Raw genomic sequence first — 20,559 nt, forward strand, 5'->3', positions numbered from 1 at the left:
TTCTGCCCAACACTGTTATATGTTCTGCCCAACACTGTTATATGTTCTGCCCAACACTGTTATATGTTCTGCCTAACACTGTTATATGTTCTGCCTAGCACTGTTATATGTTCTGCCTAACACTGTTATATGTTTTGCCTAACATTGCTGAATGTTCTGCCTAACACTGTTATATGTTCTGCCTAACACTGTCATATGTTCTGCCTAACAGTTATATGTTCTGCCTAACACTGTTATATGTTCTGCCTAACACTGTTATATGTTCTGCCTAACACTGTTATATGTTCCGCCTAACACTGTTATATGTTCTGCCTAACACTGTTATATGTTCTGTCTAACATTGCTATATGTTCTGCCTAGCACTGTTATATGTTCTGCCTAACACTGTTATATGTTTTGCCTAACATTGCTGTATGTTCTGCCTAACACTGTTATATGTTCTGCCTAACACTGTCATATGTTCTGCCTAACAGTTATATGTTCTGCCTAACACTGTTATATGTTCTGCCTAACACTGTTATATGTTCCGCCTAACACTGTTATATGTTCTGCCTAACACTGTTATATGTTCTGCCTAACACTGTTATATGTTCTGCCTAACATTGTTATATGTTCCGCCTAACACTGTTATATGTTTTGTCTAACACTGTTATATGTTCCGCCTAACACTGTTATATGTTCTGCCTAACACTGTTATATGTTCTGTCTAACATTGCTATATGTTCTGCCTAGCACTGTTATATGTTCTGCCTAACACTGTTATATGTTTTGCCTAACATTGCTGAATGTTCTGCCTAACACTGTTATATGTTCTGCCTAACACTGTCATATGTTCTGCCTAACACTGTTATATGTTCTGCCTAACACTGTTATATGTTCTGCCTAACACTGTTATATGTTCTGCCTAACACTGTCATATGTTCTGTCTAACAGTTATATGTTCTGCCTAACACTGTTATATGTTCTGCCTAACACTGTTATATGTTCCGCCTAACACTGTTATATGTTCTGCCTAACACTGTTATATGTTCTGCCTCACACTGTCATATGTTCTGCCTCACACTGTCATATGTTCTGCCTAACATTGTTATATGTTCTGCCTAACACTGTTATATGTTCTGCCTAACATTGTTATATGTTCTGCCTAACATTGTTATATGTTCTGCCTAATACTGTTATATGTTCTGCCTAACACTGTTATATGTTCTGCCTAACACTGTTATATGTTCTGCCTAACACTGTTATATGTTCTGCCTAACACTGTCATATGTCTGTCTAACATTGTTATATGTTCTGCCTAGCATTGCTATTTTCTACCTAACACTGTCATATGTTCTGCCTAACATTGTTATATGTTCTGCCTAACACTGTTATATGTTCTGTCTAACATTGCTATATGTTCTGCCTAAAACTGTTATATGTTCTGCCTAGCATTGCTATATGTTCTGCCTAACATTGCTATATGTTCTGCCTAACATTGCTATATGTTCTGCCTAAAACTGTTATATGTTCTGCCTAGCATTGCTATGTTCTGCCTAACATTGCTACATGTTCTGCCTTACATTGCTTTATGTTCTGCCTAACACTGTCATATGTCTGCCTAACACTGTTATATGTTCTGCCTAACACTGTTATATGTTCTGTCTAACATTGCTATATGTTCTGCCTAAAACTGTTATATGTTCTGCCTAGCATTGCTATGTTCTGCCTAACACTGTTATATGTTCTGCCTAACATTGCTATATGTTCTGCCTAACACTGTTATTCTTGTAGATGAGAAAGAGCTACAAGATTCTGAGGCTGCATCTGATATGGCAAGTAGTAGGTTACATAGGGTAAAAACTAATAGAAGATATGAAGATGCTGAAGGTGGAGTCAGATCATACCATTTGGTAAGTTATAAAGATAACAAACAACAAACATTTGTACCTGTCATGTATTAAACTCCAGTAATCCATCCACTGTGCATTATCTCTGGAATGTACTTGGCAATTTAATTTTCAGCAGATTATGCATATCTAATATGTTTGTATATTTGAATGGTTTCAAAATAGAAAATATTTTGATATATAAATTACATTTAAATCTTCATGGAAAGTGCAACAAAATTCTACTAACATAGTATTTGCTTGTAAATATTTATATAGCATTAAAACTAGTGAAGGGGAAATTTCAATTAAGAAATAAATATGTTAAATTCACAAATCATTACAAACAATGAGAAAGTGGTGTTACTCTTCAATAATTGAGTTGACATGCTTTTTTTTTTTTTTTAAATATTTCTTGTCTTGTCTAGTGTTGTCTCTCCTGACTTTTTTTTTTTTTGTATGTGCAAATTGCAAGTGCTAGTGCTGTCACATAGTACATTTTTGCCACAGAAGTCATATTTATGTTTGGGACTACATGACAGGGCTGTGCGGCCATCTTCCTATCAAATGGCAATTTAATGCACTATCCTGGCGTCAACCAGGCTCGGTCAAACACAAGCACCTGCGGACCTTAACCAAGGTTCCCCCAAAGTCGCATTCGTTAGTGAATGAATCTCGGCCAGTGGAATTGGCCTTCCCATTGAGTCTGTGGCACACTCACCCAGGGTAGGGGTTGACCCTTTTGATGTTCAGCCTGAGGTAGGATTTGAACTTGGGTCTACCGATCATGAGTCTGCTGCGAGAACCACTATGCTACCAGGGACCGGTTGACATGCTTTGTTTATTCTCTTCAGCTTAAGTGTAAAACCCCAAGTGGAAATGAAAACAAAATACAGAAAGGAAACTTCCGTGAACGAGCACTGACAAGAGCAAGAACCTTCTATCGACAAAGAGTGATATCAGAAGTATTTCTGCTTCAATTAGTTTCTACCAAAGTAAGCTTTTATATTGAAAACTAGTACCGTATATTATTGCATGCAATGTCTGAAGAATATTTCAGACTTGGAATATAAATAAATACAGGCCTTGTATATATACATACATGTATATATGCTATGGTGATGTCTGTTTTTTTACTTTTCGAATTTCTTTATCGCTATCTCATATCTAGACAACAAATTAGTCATACATGTATGTACAGTTGCTAGTGCCCATGAATATATCAGTGTAGTAATCAGGTGTGCATTATTGGCGTGTCAAGCTAACACATTAACCATTTTTTGTTTTCATTTGTACAGGGAACTATTGAGCAATTTCTTCTGAATGCCTTCAATAAATTATTGAGAGTTGGTGAGCAATCTGAACAATTTCCTTCTGCCATCAAATACATGTTTGATTATTTGGATGAATTAAGTAATAGACACAGTATAAATGACCCTGACGTGGCTCATATCTGGAAAAGTAATAGGTAAGACAACGTGTTATATTGTCAAAGTAGTCAGAATAAAAACTGTCTCTAGTTATTCGTTGTTGTTGTTTTTATTTTACCAGAAAATATATAATAAATAATATACACAATGATAATAATAATACATGTAATAGTAATTCTAGTGAGGACCACAGAACTAGTTCATACAAAATAGTCTAGTCTGTGGCCCCATAATACTGATGTCATTAATTAACTTAACTTAACTTGAAGATAAATGAAAACTTTTTTTTTATATTCAAGGCATATGTATGCCTAAAAGATTATTCTATCATTTATAGTGTATATGTGCATCTGAGAGTTCATATGGTAATCAAGTTCCATTATATCAGATTCTCTGGTAACAAAGAACTCATCAGATACATCATTGTCATCTCAGTATTGCTACATTCTGTCACAGTAATTGAACAATAGTTTTTGACTCTTTGCAGTTACCCTGTCTGTATGTCTGTCTGTATGTATGTATGTATGTATGTATGTATGTATGTCACTTTTTTTGTTCCACCGTTATCTCAAGAACCACTAATCAAATTTTGGTGAAACTTGGTACATAGATGCTCTGGGATAATGCGCAGAGTTGATTAGGTTTTGGTAAAAATCTATGAATATTAATTACCTAATTTGCATGATAATTAGCTGATTTTTAGCTGTTCCAAGACTGCTCCACTGATATCTGAAGAACCACTCATTGGATTTTGATGAAATTTGGCACATGAATGCTCTGAACTAGTGCGCAGATTTGATTAGTTTTGGGTAACTATCTATGAATATTAATTACCTAATTTGCATGATAATTAACTGATTTTAAGCTGTTCTATGACTGTTCCACTGATTTTTGAAGAACCACTCATTGGATTTCAATGAAACTTGGCACATGGATGCTCTGAACTAATGCGCAGATTTGATTAGTTTTGGGTAAAAATCTGTTAATATTATTAATTACCTAATTTACATAATGATTAATCAATTTTCGGTTTTTCCACTGATATCTCAAGTACTAATCATAACATTTCAATAAAACTTGGTACATAGGTGTCATATGACACTGCACATACCTGATAGTTTTTAGGGTAATATCAGTACATATTAATTACCTAATTTGCATAATTAATTAATTTTCAGCTTTTGATATTTCGAGTAGTAATGATCACATTTCAATGAAACTTGGTACATAGTTACTTGAGGACTGTGCAGAGATCTAATTAGTTTTTGGGTAAATATTTTTGCATATTAATCACCTTATTAGCATAATTAGTTAATTTTCAGCTTTTCACCTGATATCTCAAGTACTAATCATCACATTTCAATGAGACTTGCGACATAGATATTCTAGGACTATGCAGAGACCTGATTAATTTTGGGATAAATAATTGTGCCTTTTAATTACCTAATTTGCATAATTAGTTAATTTTTTGCAGTTCTATGATGTCTAAAAACCACTCATTGGATTTCAATGAAACTTTTAAAGAGTACCCATCACATTTCAATGAACGTAAGACTATGCACCATATTAGTTTTTGGTAAATATTTATGCTTCTTAATCATCTAATTAACATAATTAATACTGATATCTCAAGTATTGATCATCACATTTGAATAAAACTTGGTACATAAATGCTCTAGGACAATAGACAGTCTGATTAATTTTGGGTTAAAATCTGTTCATATTAATTCTCTAATTAGCATAATAATTAATATTTTTTTGGTTCTTATCACATTTCAATGAAACTTGGTACATTGTGCAGACATCATTAGTTTTACACTTAAATCTGTTCATATTAGTTACCTTATTTGCATAATTAGTTTTCAGCTATTCCATCAATATCTCAAGTATAATTTAATTTAATTTTGAATTAATTTTTAATGTGTCTCCAAAACTCTCAGCACACGGGAGTTCTTTCTAAGCTTTCTTTGATTAGAATTTTATTTTTGCATGGAATCCATTTCACTAGATTTTATTATTATTAATTTGGCCCATAGTTAAACATGCTAAATTAAAACATTTATTATATATAATAAATGTTATAAATTAAAATATTCAAAATTTACTATTATCATAGACTTTACTCTTTTCTTGACAAGCCAGTAAGTTTAAAACCAAGTAAATATTTCTTCTACAATAGTACTTTAATTTGTAATTCTTAAGGCTGTGTTTTACAAAGGCAATTTATGAGGCAACACATCGTACAACGTACGCGACAACTCATAGTGATAAACTTAGAGTTACAATGGCTTCTTTAATACAAATCACAACAAATGCATTTAAATGCTGGTAAATGACCTATTTAATTTAGGTCTTGAACTTCATTTTACCCAACATGTGGACTGTAATTGTAATACTTATAGTGCAGCATAATATTAATAAATGAGCATATAAATAAATAAATAAATTGACAATAATTGGCTTTATAACCTTGTTCTGAAACTTCCAGTACATATTTAAAAAAGAAACAATTTTTTGATTTGGTTTTCGAAGATACATATAGTATACTAAAAACAGCAAATGACCATACAATAAAATAATTTAATATTTACCCCAAAATAGATGAGTAAAATAAAGCTGTTTAATCAGTCTTTCATTATTTCATATTTTTAATGATTTATGATTGTCAAAATTAAAACTAACCCACCTTTCTTGATTGAATCACAATACAGTGAACTACCCATATAAATACATTTGTATATGTCTAAACAAAATTGTACTGGCCCTGATACCTGGTGGTAACATAATAATATCATTATACACATGAGGAAACTCGTAGGGCAACTGCATTGCCTCGTGTGTTGCTCAATGAGTTGCTACATGAATTGCCTTGTGTAACACAGCCTTTACATGGAAATACACCTCATCTATGTTATATGTGCACTTTCATAACCTAATGTATGTCAATTATTTTCAGTCTTTTATTGAAATTGTGGCCCAACATATTAAAGTATCCACAAAATATCTTTGATATGTGGGTACCAGAGATTGTTACACCAAGCCTTGACATTATTTCACAGACATTTATTGATGCGTGCTCTAAAATGGAAAGAAAACTTGGCACGGTAGGTGAAGACTAATCAGTATAATATAAGGTTATTACGAGGATACCTCAAGTATGCACAAAGACAATACAACGGATGTATCGACTGACGAGCAGTAGAGGTCAAAGCAACAGCGTACTGTCTGAGTGCATACTTTGGGGTATCCTCGTAATAACCTTATTATTATACATCTTTCCTTCCAAGGATACATCATGGAAAAGCAAAAATTAAAAAAAAAATTAGAACAGAATCAGCAAACTTCTTTGTGTGGAGTTCGGTCAAACCCTGGACTACCTTACTTTTATTGCTTTAACAGCATATTCAAATATCATTTCTCCCTAAATCTAAGCCCCTAATGGCACTGTGTTCAAGGTTTATAAGGTTTATAATGAAATTATACTAAATAATAACTGAGGGTATGATGTTAGCCCTTTGGCTCACACTTCTCTACTAAAGTCTGGGCATGTTGATATTCCAAAGTGGTTATAACAGTATACCCACAGCTTGCCTTGATTGCTCATTAGTATTTATTAACTCATAACAACCTACTGAAGAAGGTTAGAGGTTACATAAGAAAATTACAGATAAAAATTAATCAAATTACAATAGCTAATACTTAGCAAGTATTAATTAAGTATTGGTTAATTGAATATATTGTTTACTTGACTGTTCATGGTCACTCTATCATTTTAAAAAATGAGGACATTTATTACCACATTTTATTTCCAAAATAAAACACTGAACCATGAGTCACTCTAATTGTCGCAATGTTTTAAGAAGGTGTAGGAAAGTTTGGCCTGGAATAGTATTAAGTCAGATACAAGATAATTTATACAGTTGTGTTGTTTTTTTTTGTATGTATGTGGATAGTAATTTTAGTTTCACTTTCTATTTTATAGAAAACTCCTGCTAATAGGTTGTTGTATGCCAAGGAAATAGAAGATTATAAAGCTGAACTTGCTAAGTATTTTCATGATATCCGTGAAATGCCAAAAATCACTGATCAACAAATGGAAGCAGCTTTATCAGAAGATTTTGTGGTAAATACATCACTGAGACTATATATTGGTTTTCATAATTAACATATATAAATGATATGATTGTAATATGATATGATCATTTTTGAATTCTGTGTACAGGCACTATGAAAGTCTTTGTAATTACCCTGTCTGTACTTACATGTGTGTGTGTGTATGTATGTATGTATACGGTATTCATCTAATCCACTGATATCTCAAGAACCTTTTATCAAATTTCAATAAAACTTGGTATATGTTTGCTGTGGGATAATCCACAGATGTGATTATTTTAATGACATTAAATATCTTCTTTACCTAAATTAGCCAAATTGCTGTCAGATGTTCCACTGATTATTTCCAAACTAAACACTTGCTCCCACTGATTAACAGGAGATTATCTCCAATGCGTTCATACGGTCGGGAGCCAAACGAGAGCCGAGATCTGCCAGAGTTCGATTCAGTTCGATCAGAGCTAAACGGAACAATGCCCTCCAATAACGAGTATGAAAAAACTGTACTGAAATCGATTTTGGTGTCGTGTTTGTGGTGTTTCTTTACATGGCACGATGCTGATGGGCTGGGAGGAAAAAAAAGTCACGAGTCTGAGCATTGAGGTAGAAAAGACAATGCACGTACTAGTGTTATTATTTAGATACATGTACTAGTACCTCGAATAAACAGGAAACACGTTAGCTAAGTGATATCTAAACTACCGGTACTCGTAATATGAAGAATCACAGTCCCTCTATTCTCTCTATATATCATAGAGGGACTGCGGAAGAATCTAAACCTACTAGATCGCTTCTATAATTATTTATTTGGTGTCTTTAAAAAGTTTCCGTTCAGTCGTTCTTTCAAGTTTTTGTTGCATAATGTCATACGCCATTTTTCCCGTGTTCCGTTGAGCTATCAATCTATCACAGTGAAATAATTCTTTGCTCTGCCATGTGTATATTAGGGCGCGTACCTCTTCTTCAAGCCGGGAATTGCGTGAAATTACGAAATATGTTGTCTCCGCCATAATTGAAATGATAGGTTACTTGAAGAAGACGATTGAGGGCGTGGTTTTGGCTCCGATAGTTTGGCCCTGATGCGTTTACACGATCAGAGCTATGTCGGGACTCAACCCTATCGGAGTTCAACCCCGAGGGTTTAGTGAAGCCGAACTTGGCTTGAGCCAAACACGTTCACACGACCATTTTTGCTGGCTCGAGCCGTAGGGCTCCGATAACATGCTGTTGTGTGAACATAGCAACTGTGTTTAGCAAGCTTATAATAATTACACTATCATATTTTACAGAGTTTGAACAGTACATTTGAAGAATTAACAGTATTGAATGAGTTATACAATTATGCCAGTAAATATGGAGATAAGGTGAGTTTAGCCTTTGACCTTGGAAATCTAATCAATCATAATAAAATATCAACCAAGTTCAATTTAAGTGTGTCTACCGGTAGCATGTATAATTGTGATGTGAGTTTAATTTGTTAGACATACAAGTAAGTGCACATAATGAAGACATTTATACTTTTGATAGTAAGAAACCTAATATTAGTAATATGTACTCCAAGATCTGTTAGTAACCCGATAATCATTCCCCATCAAACAAAAAGGAAAATTACATGCTGGTCGGGATATTTCTTTCCAGGTTTTGCTTAGATATATTGCTGTATTATTTGAGAACTTTTATATAATTGATTTTATAATATTCTCTAAGGGACCCTGGGATTAATATATACATGTAGTGACTGTATTAATTGAAGAACATGAATATTATATTATTAAAAACATTTTGTTTTCCTTCTCTGCTTTTCCCTGTTTTTAATTAATAAAAATGTCACAGCAAAAGGTGAAACATCTGATTCTGTGTGTGATGCCCTGCAACTCTGATTCTGTGTGTGATGCCCTACAACTCTGATTCTGTGTGTGATGCCCTGCAACTCTGATTCTGTGTGTGATGCCCTACAACTCTGATTCTGTGTGTGATGCCCTGCAACTCTGATTCTGTGTGTGATGCCCTACAACTCTGATTCTGTGTGTGAAGCCCTGCAACTCTGATTCTGTGTGTGATGCCCTACAACTCTGATTCTGTGTGTGATGCCCTGCAACTCTGATTCTGTGTGTGATGCCCTACAACTCTGATTCTGTGTGTGATGCCCTGCAACTCTGATTCTGTGTGTGATGCCCTACAACTCTGATTCTGTGTGTGATGCCCTGCAACTCTGATTCTGTGTGTGATGCCCTACAACTCTGATTCTGTGTGTGAAGCCCTGCAACTCTGATTCTGTGTGTGATGCCCTACAACTCTGATTCTGTGTGTGATGCCCTGCAACTCTGATTCTGTGTGTGATGCCCTACAACTCTGATTCTGTGTGTGATGCCCTGCAACTCTGATTTGTTTGTGATGCCCTACAACTCTGATTCTGTGTGTGATGCCCTACAACTCTGATTCTGTGTGTGATGCCCTGCAACTCTGATTCTGTGTGTGAAGCCCTACAACTCTGATTCTGTGTGTGAAGCCCTACAACTCTGATTCTGTGTGTGATGCCCTACAACTCTGATTCTGTGTGTGAAGCCCTACAACTCTGATTCTGTGTGTGATGCCCTACAACTCTGATTCTGTGTGTGATGCCCTGCAACTCTAATTCTGTGTGTGAAGCCCTACAACTCTGATTCTGTGTGTGATGCCCTGCAACTCTGATTCTGTGTGTGATGCCCTACAACTCTGATTCTGTGTGTGATGCCCTACAACTCTGATTCTGTGTGTGATGCCCTGCAACTCTGATTCTGTGTGTGATGCCCTGCAACTCTGATTTTGTGTGTGATGCCCTGCAACTCTGATTCTGTGTGTGATGCCCTGCAACTCTGATTCTGTGTGTGATGCCCTGCAACTCTCATTCTGTGTGTGATGCCCTGCAACTCTCATTCTGTGTGTGATGCCCTGCAACTCTCATTCTGTGTGTGATGCCCTGCAACTCTGATTCTGTGTGTGATGCCCTACAACTCTGATTCTGTGTGTGAAGCCCTACAACTCTCATTCTGTGTGTGAAGCCCTACAACTCTGATTCTGTGTGTGAAGCCCTACAACTCTGATTCTGTGTGTGAAGCCCTACAACTCTGATTCTGTGTGTGATACCCTGCAACTCTGATTCTGTGTGTGATGCCCTGCAACTCTGATTTTGTGTGTGATGCCCTGCAACTCTGATTCTGTGTGTGATGCCCTGCAACTCTGATTCTGTGTGTGATGCCCTGCAACTCTGATTCTGTGTGTGAAGCCCTACAACTCTGATTCTGTGTGTGAAGCCCTACAACTCTGATTCTGTGTGTGATGCCCTGCAACTCTGATTCTGTGTGTGAAGCCCTACAACTCTGATTCTGTGTGTGAAGCCCTACAACTCTGATTCTGTATGTGATGCCCTACAACTCTGATTCTGTGTGTGATACCCTACAACTCTGATTCTGTGTGTGATGCCCTGCAACTCTGATTCTGTGTGTGATGCCCTACAACTCTGATTCTGTGTGTGATGCCCTACAACTCTGATTTGTGTTTGATGCCCTACAACTCTGATTCTGTGTGTGAAGCCCTACAACTCTGATTCTGTGTGTGATGCCCTACAACTCTGATTCTGTGTGTGATGCCCTACAACTCTGATTTGTGTGTGATGCCCTACAACTCTGATTCTGTGTTTGATGCCCTACAACTCTGATTCTGTGTGTGAAGCCCTACAACTCTGATTCTGTGTGTGATGCCCTGCAACTCTGATTCTGTGTGTGATGCCCTACAACTCTGATTCTGTGTGTGATGCCATACAACTCTGATTCTGTGTGTGATACCCTGCAACTCTGATTCTGTGTGTGAAGCCCTACAACTCTGATTCTGTGTGTGATACCCTGCAACTCTGATTCTGTGTGTGATGCCTTGCAACTCTGATTCTGTGTGTGATGCCCTGCAACTCTGATTCTGTGTGTGATGCCCTGCAACTCTGATTTGTGTGTGATGCCCTACAACTCTGATTCTGTGTGTGAAGCCCTACAACTCTGATTCTGTGTGTGAAGCCCTACAACTCTGATTCTGTGTGTGATGCCCTACAACTCTGATTCTGTGTGTGATGCCCTACAACTCTGATTTGTGTGTGATGCCCTACAACTCTGATTCTGTGTTTGATGCCCTACAACTCTGATTCTGTGTGTGAAGCCCTGCAACTCTGATTCTGTGTGTGATACCCTGCAACTCTGATTCTGTGTGTGATGCCCTACAACTCTGATTCTGTGTGTGATGCCCTACAACTCTGATTCTGTGTGTGATGCCCTACAACTCTGATTCTGTGTGTGAAGCCCTACAACTCTGATTCTGTGTGTGAAGCCCTACAACTCTGATTCTGTGTGTGAAGCCCTACAACTCTGATTCTGTGTGTGAAGCCCTACAACTCTGATTCTGTGTGTGATGCCCTACAACTCTGATTCTGTGTGTGATGCCCTACAACTCTGATTTTGTGTTTGATGCCCTACAACTCTGATTTTGTGTTTGATGCCCTGCAACTCTGATTCTGTGTGTGATGCCCTGAAACTCTGATTCTGTGTGTGATACCCTACAACTCTGATTCTGTGTGTGATGCCCTGCAACTCTGATTCTGTGTGTGATGCCCTACAACTCTGATTCTGTGTGTGATGCCCTACAACTCTGATTCTGTGTGTGATGCCCTACAACTCTGATTCTGTGTGTGATGCCCTACAACTCTGATTCTGTGTGTGATGCCCTACAACTCTGATTCTGTGTGTGATGCCCTGCAACTCTGATTTTGTGTGTGATGCCCTGCAACTCTGATTCTGTGTGTCATGCCCTACAACTCTGATTCTGTGTGTCATGCCCTACAACTCTGATTCTGTGTGTGATGCCCTACAACTCTGATTCTGTGTGTGATGCCCTGCAACTCTGATTCTGTGTGTGATGCCCTACAACTCTTATTCTGTGTGTGATGCCCTACAACTCTGATTCTGTGTGTGATGCCCTACAACTCTGATTCTGTGTGTGATGCCCTGCAACTCTGATTCTGTGTGTGATGCCCTGCAACTCTGATTTTGTGTGTGATGCCCTACAACTCTGATTCTGTGTGTGATGCCCTACAACTCTGATTCTGTGTGTGATGCCCTGCAACTCTGATTTTGTGTGTGATGCCCTGCAACTCTGATTCTGTGTGTGATGCCCTGCAACTCTGATTCTGTGCGTGATGCCCTGCAACTCTGATTCTGTGTGTGATGCCCTGCAACTCTGATTCTGTGTGTCATGCCCTACAACTCTGATTCTGTGTGTGATGCCCTGCAACTCTGATTTTGTGTGTGATGCCCTGCAACTCTGATTCTGTGCGTGATGCCCTGCAACTCTGATTCTGTGTGTGATGCCCTGAAACTCTGATTCTGTGTGTGATGCCCTACAACTCTGATTCTGTGTGTGATGCCCTACAACTCTGATTCTGTGTTTGATGCCCTGCAACTCTGATTCTGTGTTTGATGCCCTGCAACTCTGACTCTGTGTGTCATGCCCTACAACTCTGATTCTGTGTGTGATGCCCTACAACTCAGATTGTGTGTGTGATGCCCTGCAACTCTGATTCTGTGGCAATGTAGTTTCAAGGTTGATTAATAGATTTATTCCTTTTTCTTTGAAAACAGTTGTTAGATGCTTTGGAGCAAGATGAGCAATGTAGAGAGCACCGTTTTGCATTCCAGTTGGAGCAAATAGCATCAACAATGGCAGAGGTTGATTATAACTGAGAAGGTGGATCATCAACATGTTTAACAATTACAGCTAGAATGCATGCATATTCACATTATTAAATGATTGTTAGTTTGGTTTAGAGTTATCCTAAACAGTGTGCCCTCTATGTCAATATGACACATCTCTGACATGCAAGGTTTTGCTGTGACAGTAGTTGTGTCAAATCTGTGATGCATATCATTGACGCAACGCAATGTAATACAGAAATCTTACTATAGTTATGGAATTTGTAATTTGGTAGAATGTGCTTTAGAGTCACATACCATTGTATTGTTTTCTCGAGGACTGACTTCCCTAGCAGTCAACAAGCTGATTGAAATTGAATTTGAGGACTTCAATTTGACTCCAGATTTCTACAAAATCTGTCCTGTTAGAGGGCACATTGATCCTTAGAATTAATCTCTGCAACATATTCCACTACAGTGAATGATTTGCAAGAATTCTGTCATCTGTATTGTATAATTACTTTGACCTTCACTAATTCTTCAAAATAATAGTTAATGTTGCTTCAAACTTTTTAAAGTCAACTTTTATGATTTTATGAGAAAATAATATTTCTACATAAAAGTACAGACAAGATTAAATTTTATTTATGCAGAGAAGAAGATTTAACTATATATGCAGGGTTACTAAGTATTACAGTTTTATTCCCACTTCGTATGTTTACACAAAAGTCAATGAATTTGATCACTTCATGAAAAATAATATCGAACAGGTACTGAAAATGAATTTAGAGAAACCTCATGGCTTTGAGTGATAAGACAATAAAAAGTACCAATACATATTTGATTTGGTGTTTAAACACAACGATTACCTGTAGTGGTCATACCGACTGATTTTATAATTTGTTATTGTGATGGAAGTTGTTTTACATATAATAGAACGTGGGAATGCAACAATGTCTTTATTTTTTCAACTTGTTTAAAAAAGAAATCTTTCAATTTTATAAACACCCTAAACTTGCCACATAGTTTCATGTATATAATATATATACTTGCTTTAAACTGCTTGGTTTTTCAGTGAAGTCATTGTTTTAAAGCAATTTGCCACATAGTTCCATGATTTGGTAATACTAACATAGTAATGAATTCGAGTGTTAGTTTAATTACAATTTTACAGTGGTTGCATTCATTTTTATTATTTTAGTTCAGAAGTGTGTTTTTAAAGTTACATACTTAAAAATTGATTTTTATAAAAATGTTCAAATTAAAGGATTCATATAATTTTTTTAGTGTTACTAATAGGAGAATGATCCTATATTATTTTCAAGTTTTAAATGAATCATATACAACCAGAATATGCATTTACACTTTAAATGATTGTTTAATTCTTAATACTGAAAATAAACAAAGTTTCATTCATTAAATTCTTAATAAGTAAATATTTGACAAAAATACCCCTGATACTTGGTTGGATGGAGTGAGTTCTGCCTTGAAACAAGATTGAACAGATCAAGTAATTCATGGAAACAAATGAAGAACAATTGCATGCAAATTAGTATTGTATTGACCTGATTTGCATATTATGTAATATCGTATCCATGTACTACTTATGGGTATACCTATTAGTGTGTTGTAAAAACATTAGTCACACAAGAAAATTAATATATATACTTGCTTTAAACTGCTTGGTTTTTCAGTGAAGTCATTTTTTTAAAGCAATTTATTTCAACTTTCTGAAGGTAGACAGATGACAGGTATTTTTAAAATTAAATGTAATTATGAGAAAATCTTTGTGCTTGCTCATTACTGAATTTTTATGTGTGTATATTTGATAGACAGTAACTATGAATCAAGTCAAATTAATCATACAGTTTTATACAGTTTTTGTAAGCAGTGTATTATTTGTGCAAACCATTGTGTCACATACACGTCTTGTGTAATAAGCAAAATCATATCTGTCGAATATTTAACTATAATTTGTAAATTTCATACTAGTTAAATTTGTTGATGTATTTTAATTTTGAAATCAGTTGATCTACTGCATATACTAATATTACTTGTATGACTAGATTAAGTATGTCATAAATTTATATTGGTTGTGTTTAAAAAACAAGGGATTTTTTGATCATCCGTGCTGACAGAAGCAGTTTGCATCACTGTCATAAGCTCCATCATGATTTGGATTAACAAGTCAGGCTTTTGATATGTAACCTAGTGATTAATAATGGGATTCTTCACTATGAAGTATTTTAATAATTTTAACACCACATTAAAGTTTTTACTCATGAATCATCTCTTTATTTTTAGCCTCTGTAAGTGTATACATGTAGCCTATTATAGTAATAATGGAGAGAAGAGGGCATGCAAGCTAATTTTTTAGTCCCTGAAACAGGGACTTGTGAATTAACCTCTGTGTGGGCATCTGTCTGTCCGTTCGTCCATCCATCCATATCTCACACATGCTTGCACCTCAGTAGTCCATGGACAACTTCTGTCATATTTTTAACATGAGAACTTGATGCATGACACTTTGCAGTCCTGGATGCATATATCGGACATGTCTGGACTGATCAAGTTGAAACTTCACACATACATTGTATCAGACATATGCATGTTTCATGATCCAGTTTAAGATTGCCGAATTGCAGCCATTTTAAGGACAGAAATGTCCACCATCCGGGAACTAGGTTGCATTTGTGCATTAACGGATTTTGTTCAAACTGACAAACATGGTGCACTTAATTTTATTTTTCCAATTTGTTAAATTTTTCAGATAATGTATCTTGAACATGTTTGAACCGATTGCCTCTTTATATTGCATGCCTATAATACAAGGGACTTTGTCATGATTTTAATTTAAATTTGGCACAAATGAGTTGCATGATTCTTCCCAGTTACATTGGGATTTTGATGAAATTTACCTGACTGGTGACCAATCCAAGAAACATAAACACCACACATGACAGATTACTGACACATGCAATTTGCTTTGTGATTTGATTCAAAATGGCTGGCTTGTGGCTATTTTTTATTTTCAGGTGTCTATTTCTCAAAATAAAGATCAACAAAATTGTGAAAAATAAAACACCTTTACAATATAATCATATAATGTAGACTGATTATATAGAGGGCGTTAAACATATCTGACATGTGAGTCAGAATAATTTTTATAGGACTTCAGGGAGACAAGGCTACCAATAAGCAATTTATGGAAGAACCCACAAGGCAAAAACCATACTTTGCAGTGCCTGTAATTTATTTTTTTGGTATGAATATATGGACCAATCAAAACAAGGGTCTTACCACTTCAGTTAACAACCAATCAGAAGCTTTGGTTCATCGGTAAAATTTCATGATTTTATAGTCTGCTCGCTTTCGCTACTTTTTCTCATCAAGGAGCAGTGAAAATCAGCCTGGGCTATTTTTTTACAAGAACAGGTCGCAGTCAATGAAACCCTGGTACAATTATTTGGTGAAGGTGAGTATCAGGAGGCATCTCAAAAACATTTGGGTGATGCTTCAAAATCTTTTGACCCTATTTTGTAGGCAGAGAGTTGCAGGAGAAGATTTTGAAAAGAATTTTCTTCGATTTTTCATTGCTTTTGCCAAAAGAGAAGAAATCACATAAGGTGGATTCCAATGCACAGGTATTGGATATTTCATATGGCCCAGATCATACTATTATGTTTACTGCCAAGTGTGGTCCCAATTTCTTCATTTGAAATGTGGGTCATGGCATATGCAAATTATTTCGTTCCAAGAGTTTCCCTAAAGAGACCCCAGGATTCTTTAAACATCAGGTACAGGTTACAGTACCCAGGTTCTTGAACATGGCAAGACTATGATATTAAATACAGACAACATTGGGCCAATTATAGAGGTTTTCCATGGGGTGATTCCTTACCAGAGTTACTAGCTGATGTTAGGGATCCGAAAATGCATGATGGTAATAAGCTTTTTCGTCTCTTCAATTCCAACAATCGAGGATTTTCTTCTAGCACTAGACAACATGAGATACCCAAATGATATGGTTATGCCTTTCACAGACAGGGATCTTGCCAGGGTTTCAAGTCCTGCATCTTTTTACACAAATGCCCTACCTGTTTTTGATCTAGAGGAACTTTACTCAGATGCATTCCTTGTCCTTGTGCATCCGGTTCACGCAAGATCCAAATAGACAGTCTGGAGGAAAAGCAGTTGAACAAGGGGGTGCCCAAGCTTCCAATTCATTCAAGCAGCCACATACAGTTGCCAACAGTTCACATAGGCAATCATTCACAGCTACCAACACCAATTAACCCAATCAAACTTATAAAGATGTTAAATGGTTTTAGCAAAATTGTTGACGTTTTATTTTTTGGTTTTCCTATTAAGGCAAAGTAACTGTTGTGACATGAAACATGAAACGCCGTAGTTGCTGTTAAAATCAATGCAGAGTTGAGTGCAGGATGGATAGAGGGTCCTTTCAGCAGCATACCATTCATAAATTTTCACTGTTCACCCCTGGGTATTGTTCCCAAGAAAGATGGAAAGTTCAGACTTATCCATCGTCTTTTATTTCCAGATGGCTGTAGTGTTAATGATTGTATACCAAAGAAATTTTCGAAGGTTAGATATAAGACATTAGATGAAGCAGTTAAATTATTCTACATCTGGGGAAGGGGGCTCTGATTGCAAATTCCGGTTTCACCAGATGATTATCATCTTTTGGGTTTTAAGTTTAAAGATTGCTTTTATTTTGATAAATGTTTACCTATGGGCTGTTCAGCTTTTTGTCAAATTTCGAAAGGTTTAGTTTCACCTTACACTGATCTTTGCAAAAAAAAATATATTTGGTACACATTTTGGATGTTTTCATTTTTATGGGCCCATCTGACGACACTTGTATGGGTGCCCTGAAATCCTTTTTTTTTTAAATGGCAGAGGAGATTAATTTACCAATTGAACAGTCAAAAACTGTGTTGCCATCTACCAATGTTGTTTTTTTGGAATTGAAGTAGATACTTTTTCGGAGAACTGCGTTTGCCATCAGATAAAGTAAAAAAAATTGCTAACAGCTTTACGGGAGATTTCTGGGGAAAAGAAGATGTCTTTTAGAGCTCTGCAATCAATGTTTGGGCTTTTGAACTTTGCCTGCATCGCAGTGGTGCCTGATAGGGCTTTTATGAGAAGGCTTCAAAATTTGCTGTGCCAGTTAGCCAATCCTAAGCCTTATCACTTCATCTGTTTAAACTCCAGGCGGATATTGAAGCCTAGAAATTATTTATTTCATCACACTTTAATGGTAGAACCTTTTTCCTACATGGGCTGATGCTAATGAACTGTTTACTGATGCTGCTCAAACTACACGATGTGCTGGTCGTTATGGTAACATGTGGTTCACTCTGGCTTGGCCAGATTCCTAAATTAAAAAAAACATAACTTTGTTAGAACTATCGTTATAGCCTTGAAGGTTTGGGGGTATCGGTGGCAAAACCATCAAATTATGTTTAGGTCTGACAACAAAGCAGTAGTGGACATAGTTAATAAACAATTCTCCAAGGATCCTCTCATCATGTGTTTGGTGCGCAGACTGGTAGTTTCATCAATGAAATTCAATGTACATTTCAGACCAAATCTTCTTTCTCGCCTTCGGGTACAAAAAGCATTGAACCTGGCACCCAGGCTGAACAAATACCCAGATATTATTTACACAAAGCCTGCTGTCTTAGGATTGATGGATGAGATTGGGGCTATTTTATTGGACAGCTTAGCTCCCAGTACGAGGAGTTATTATTTTTCTCAGCAAAATATTTAGCTAGCTATTTAGACAATCTAAAATCTATTTTGAATTGCGCCTGAAAAATAATAACTTCTGAAAAAGATCTTTTACAGCTTCTACTTACTCTTTTAATTACACCCTCTGATTGATGTAAAGTATTTAGGGAATAGCATCGCCATTAATTATCATAGGACGAAAATACAGCAATAATTAAAAAGAAAAGAATTCTTGGGTTCATATTGCTGGTAGATCCACTTCATTTATCTCATTGTATACATCTTACTTCAGCCTGTATTGGAGTATGGTTTTCCTGCTTCCTTTCTTCCCGTCTTGCCAATACTTACCATCAACTAGTTAATAGATTTCCAAGAGTCAGCATAGCCAAACTATATCAAAAACTCTTTTGTCATTGACTTATTCCAAATATCTGGTCACCTAATGTGTGTCTGATTTTGTTCTCTGTTTGTGTATTGGTCTACATATACCAACAATTAACTAAATATTGAGAGCCAAAAAACAGGCTCCATGTATTTGATCGTAGGAGACGTATTTGATTTCTTTCTCCAACGTGATAAAGCCTAAACCATCCGTAAGTACGTTCCATGCCTAAACAAAGGGACCACGGGTACATGATCGATCCAGATACCTAATGAGAAATTTGTCGTTTAAGATATTATTATTACACATGGAAAGTGATAAAAACCTTCTGGCAATCTTGTTGCCCCAACGCTGTTTTGTCCCATCGCTGTTGCGTTCGAACCAACTGGTCCAAACACCACTCCCCAACTTAATGCGGGAGGGGGGGTCTCGCTTTGATTTTATGTGGAAGCGCTCCGTAGCCAGTTGGGGGCTTTGGACAAAAAATTGGCTTTTTCGCAAAAAATTAAAATCTTAAAATTTGGGGTCAATAAATTTGGCTTGACCGTGAAGGGGGACAAAGCAGTGGCGTCTATTTGTATACCTTAAGTATGGAAGTAATGTCATGGGGGAAACTCGTCTAGTCTCTATCACGTCTGCTTGAGGTACGGGATCGGGAAAGTTACTTAAGCTTTACAGTCAAATAGACGCACACAACGAAATACGTTTCAATAGCTAGTCTTTAGCCACATCGAGAACGCCTCAAGGGAAACTGCCTCGTCGGAGACTCTGTCCAGGACTGACCAAGACTATCTCGCCTCGTGGAGCTGTTTTTTCTCTGGGACCAAAGACTTAGACCGTTTATTGTGTATCAAAACTTTTACAAGGAAGTATAAATTCTATAAGGAGTAGCCTTCAATCATACAGAAAATTACACTAAGTACTGGACACGTCATATCTTTTGATTAATCGTTCTCTATATTAATAAACTACAAATACCAACTGTCAGAAATAGTAGTCCGGATGGCGACGGTTATATCGTAATTAGTTCCAAATCACTGAGTCAAGTTCCGTCCAGGACCTCGCATGAGGCTAAATGATGACAATGTCATATATAACACAGCCATTCACTAGTAACAAGCTAACCAAGTCGGTCAACAGATACGCGAAAACTAATTCATGACAGTAACCCGGCTGTTTTGTTAGACCAAGGGTGATTACCGCATTGGAATGGTACGTCCCGTCAAAATGAATATAAAAAAGTTTGTGTTTAAAAATTGCACAATAAACTATTATGACCCAACGCAGAATCGCGCATTATG

At 36.6% G+C, this 20,559-nt stretch overlaps 1 protein-coding gene across 1 annotated transcript in view; it reads left to right on the forward strand.

The window, feature by feature from the left end:
* The window catches only part of LOC100371982 (plexin-A2-like), a 63,732-nt gene extending 48,324 nt beyond the window's left edge, over window positions 1-15,408 (forward strand). The window contains exons 31-37 of the mRNA XM_085497506.1: window positions 1,774-1,892; window positions 2,723-2,863; window positions 3,167-3,336; window positions 6,255-6,402; window positions 7,281-7,421; window positions 8,701-8,775; window positions 13,072-15,408. Coding sequence (XP_085353632.1) covers window positions 1,774-1,892; window positions 2,723-2,863; window positions 3,167-3,336; window positions 6,255-6,402; window positions 7,281-7,421; window positions 8,701-8,775; window positions 13,072-13,173 — 896 coding nt within the window. The 3' untranslated portion in view covers window positions 13,174-15,408. The remainder of the gene's footprint in view (window positions 1-1,773; window positions 1,893-2,722; window positions 2,864-3,166; window positions 3,337-6,254; window positions 6,403-7,280; window positions 7,422-8,700; window positions 8,776-13,071) is intronic.
* The last annotated feature ends 5,151 nt before the right edge of the window (window positions 15,409-20,559 follow it).

Source organism: Saccoglossus kowalevskii, chromosome 3 (assembly GCF_978046115.1).
Source record: "Saccoglossus kowalevskii chromosome 3, keSacKowa6.1, whole genome shotgun sequence".
NCBI lineage: Eukaryota > Metazoa > Hemichordata > Enteropneusta > Harrimaniidae > Saccoglossus > Saccoglossus kowalevskii.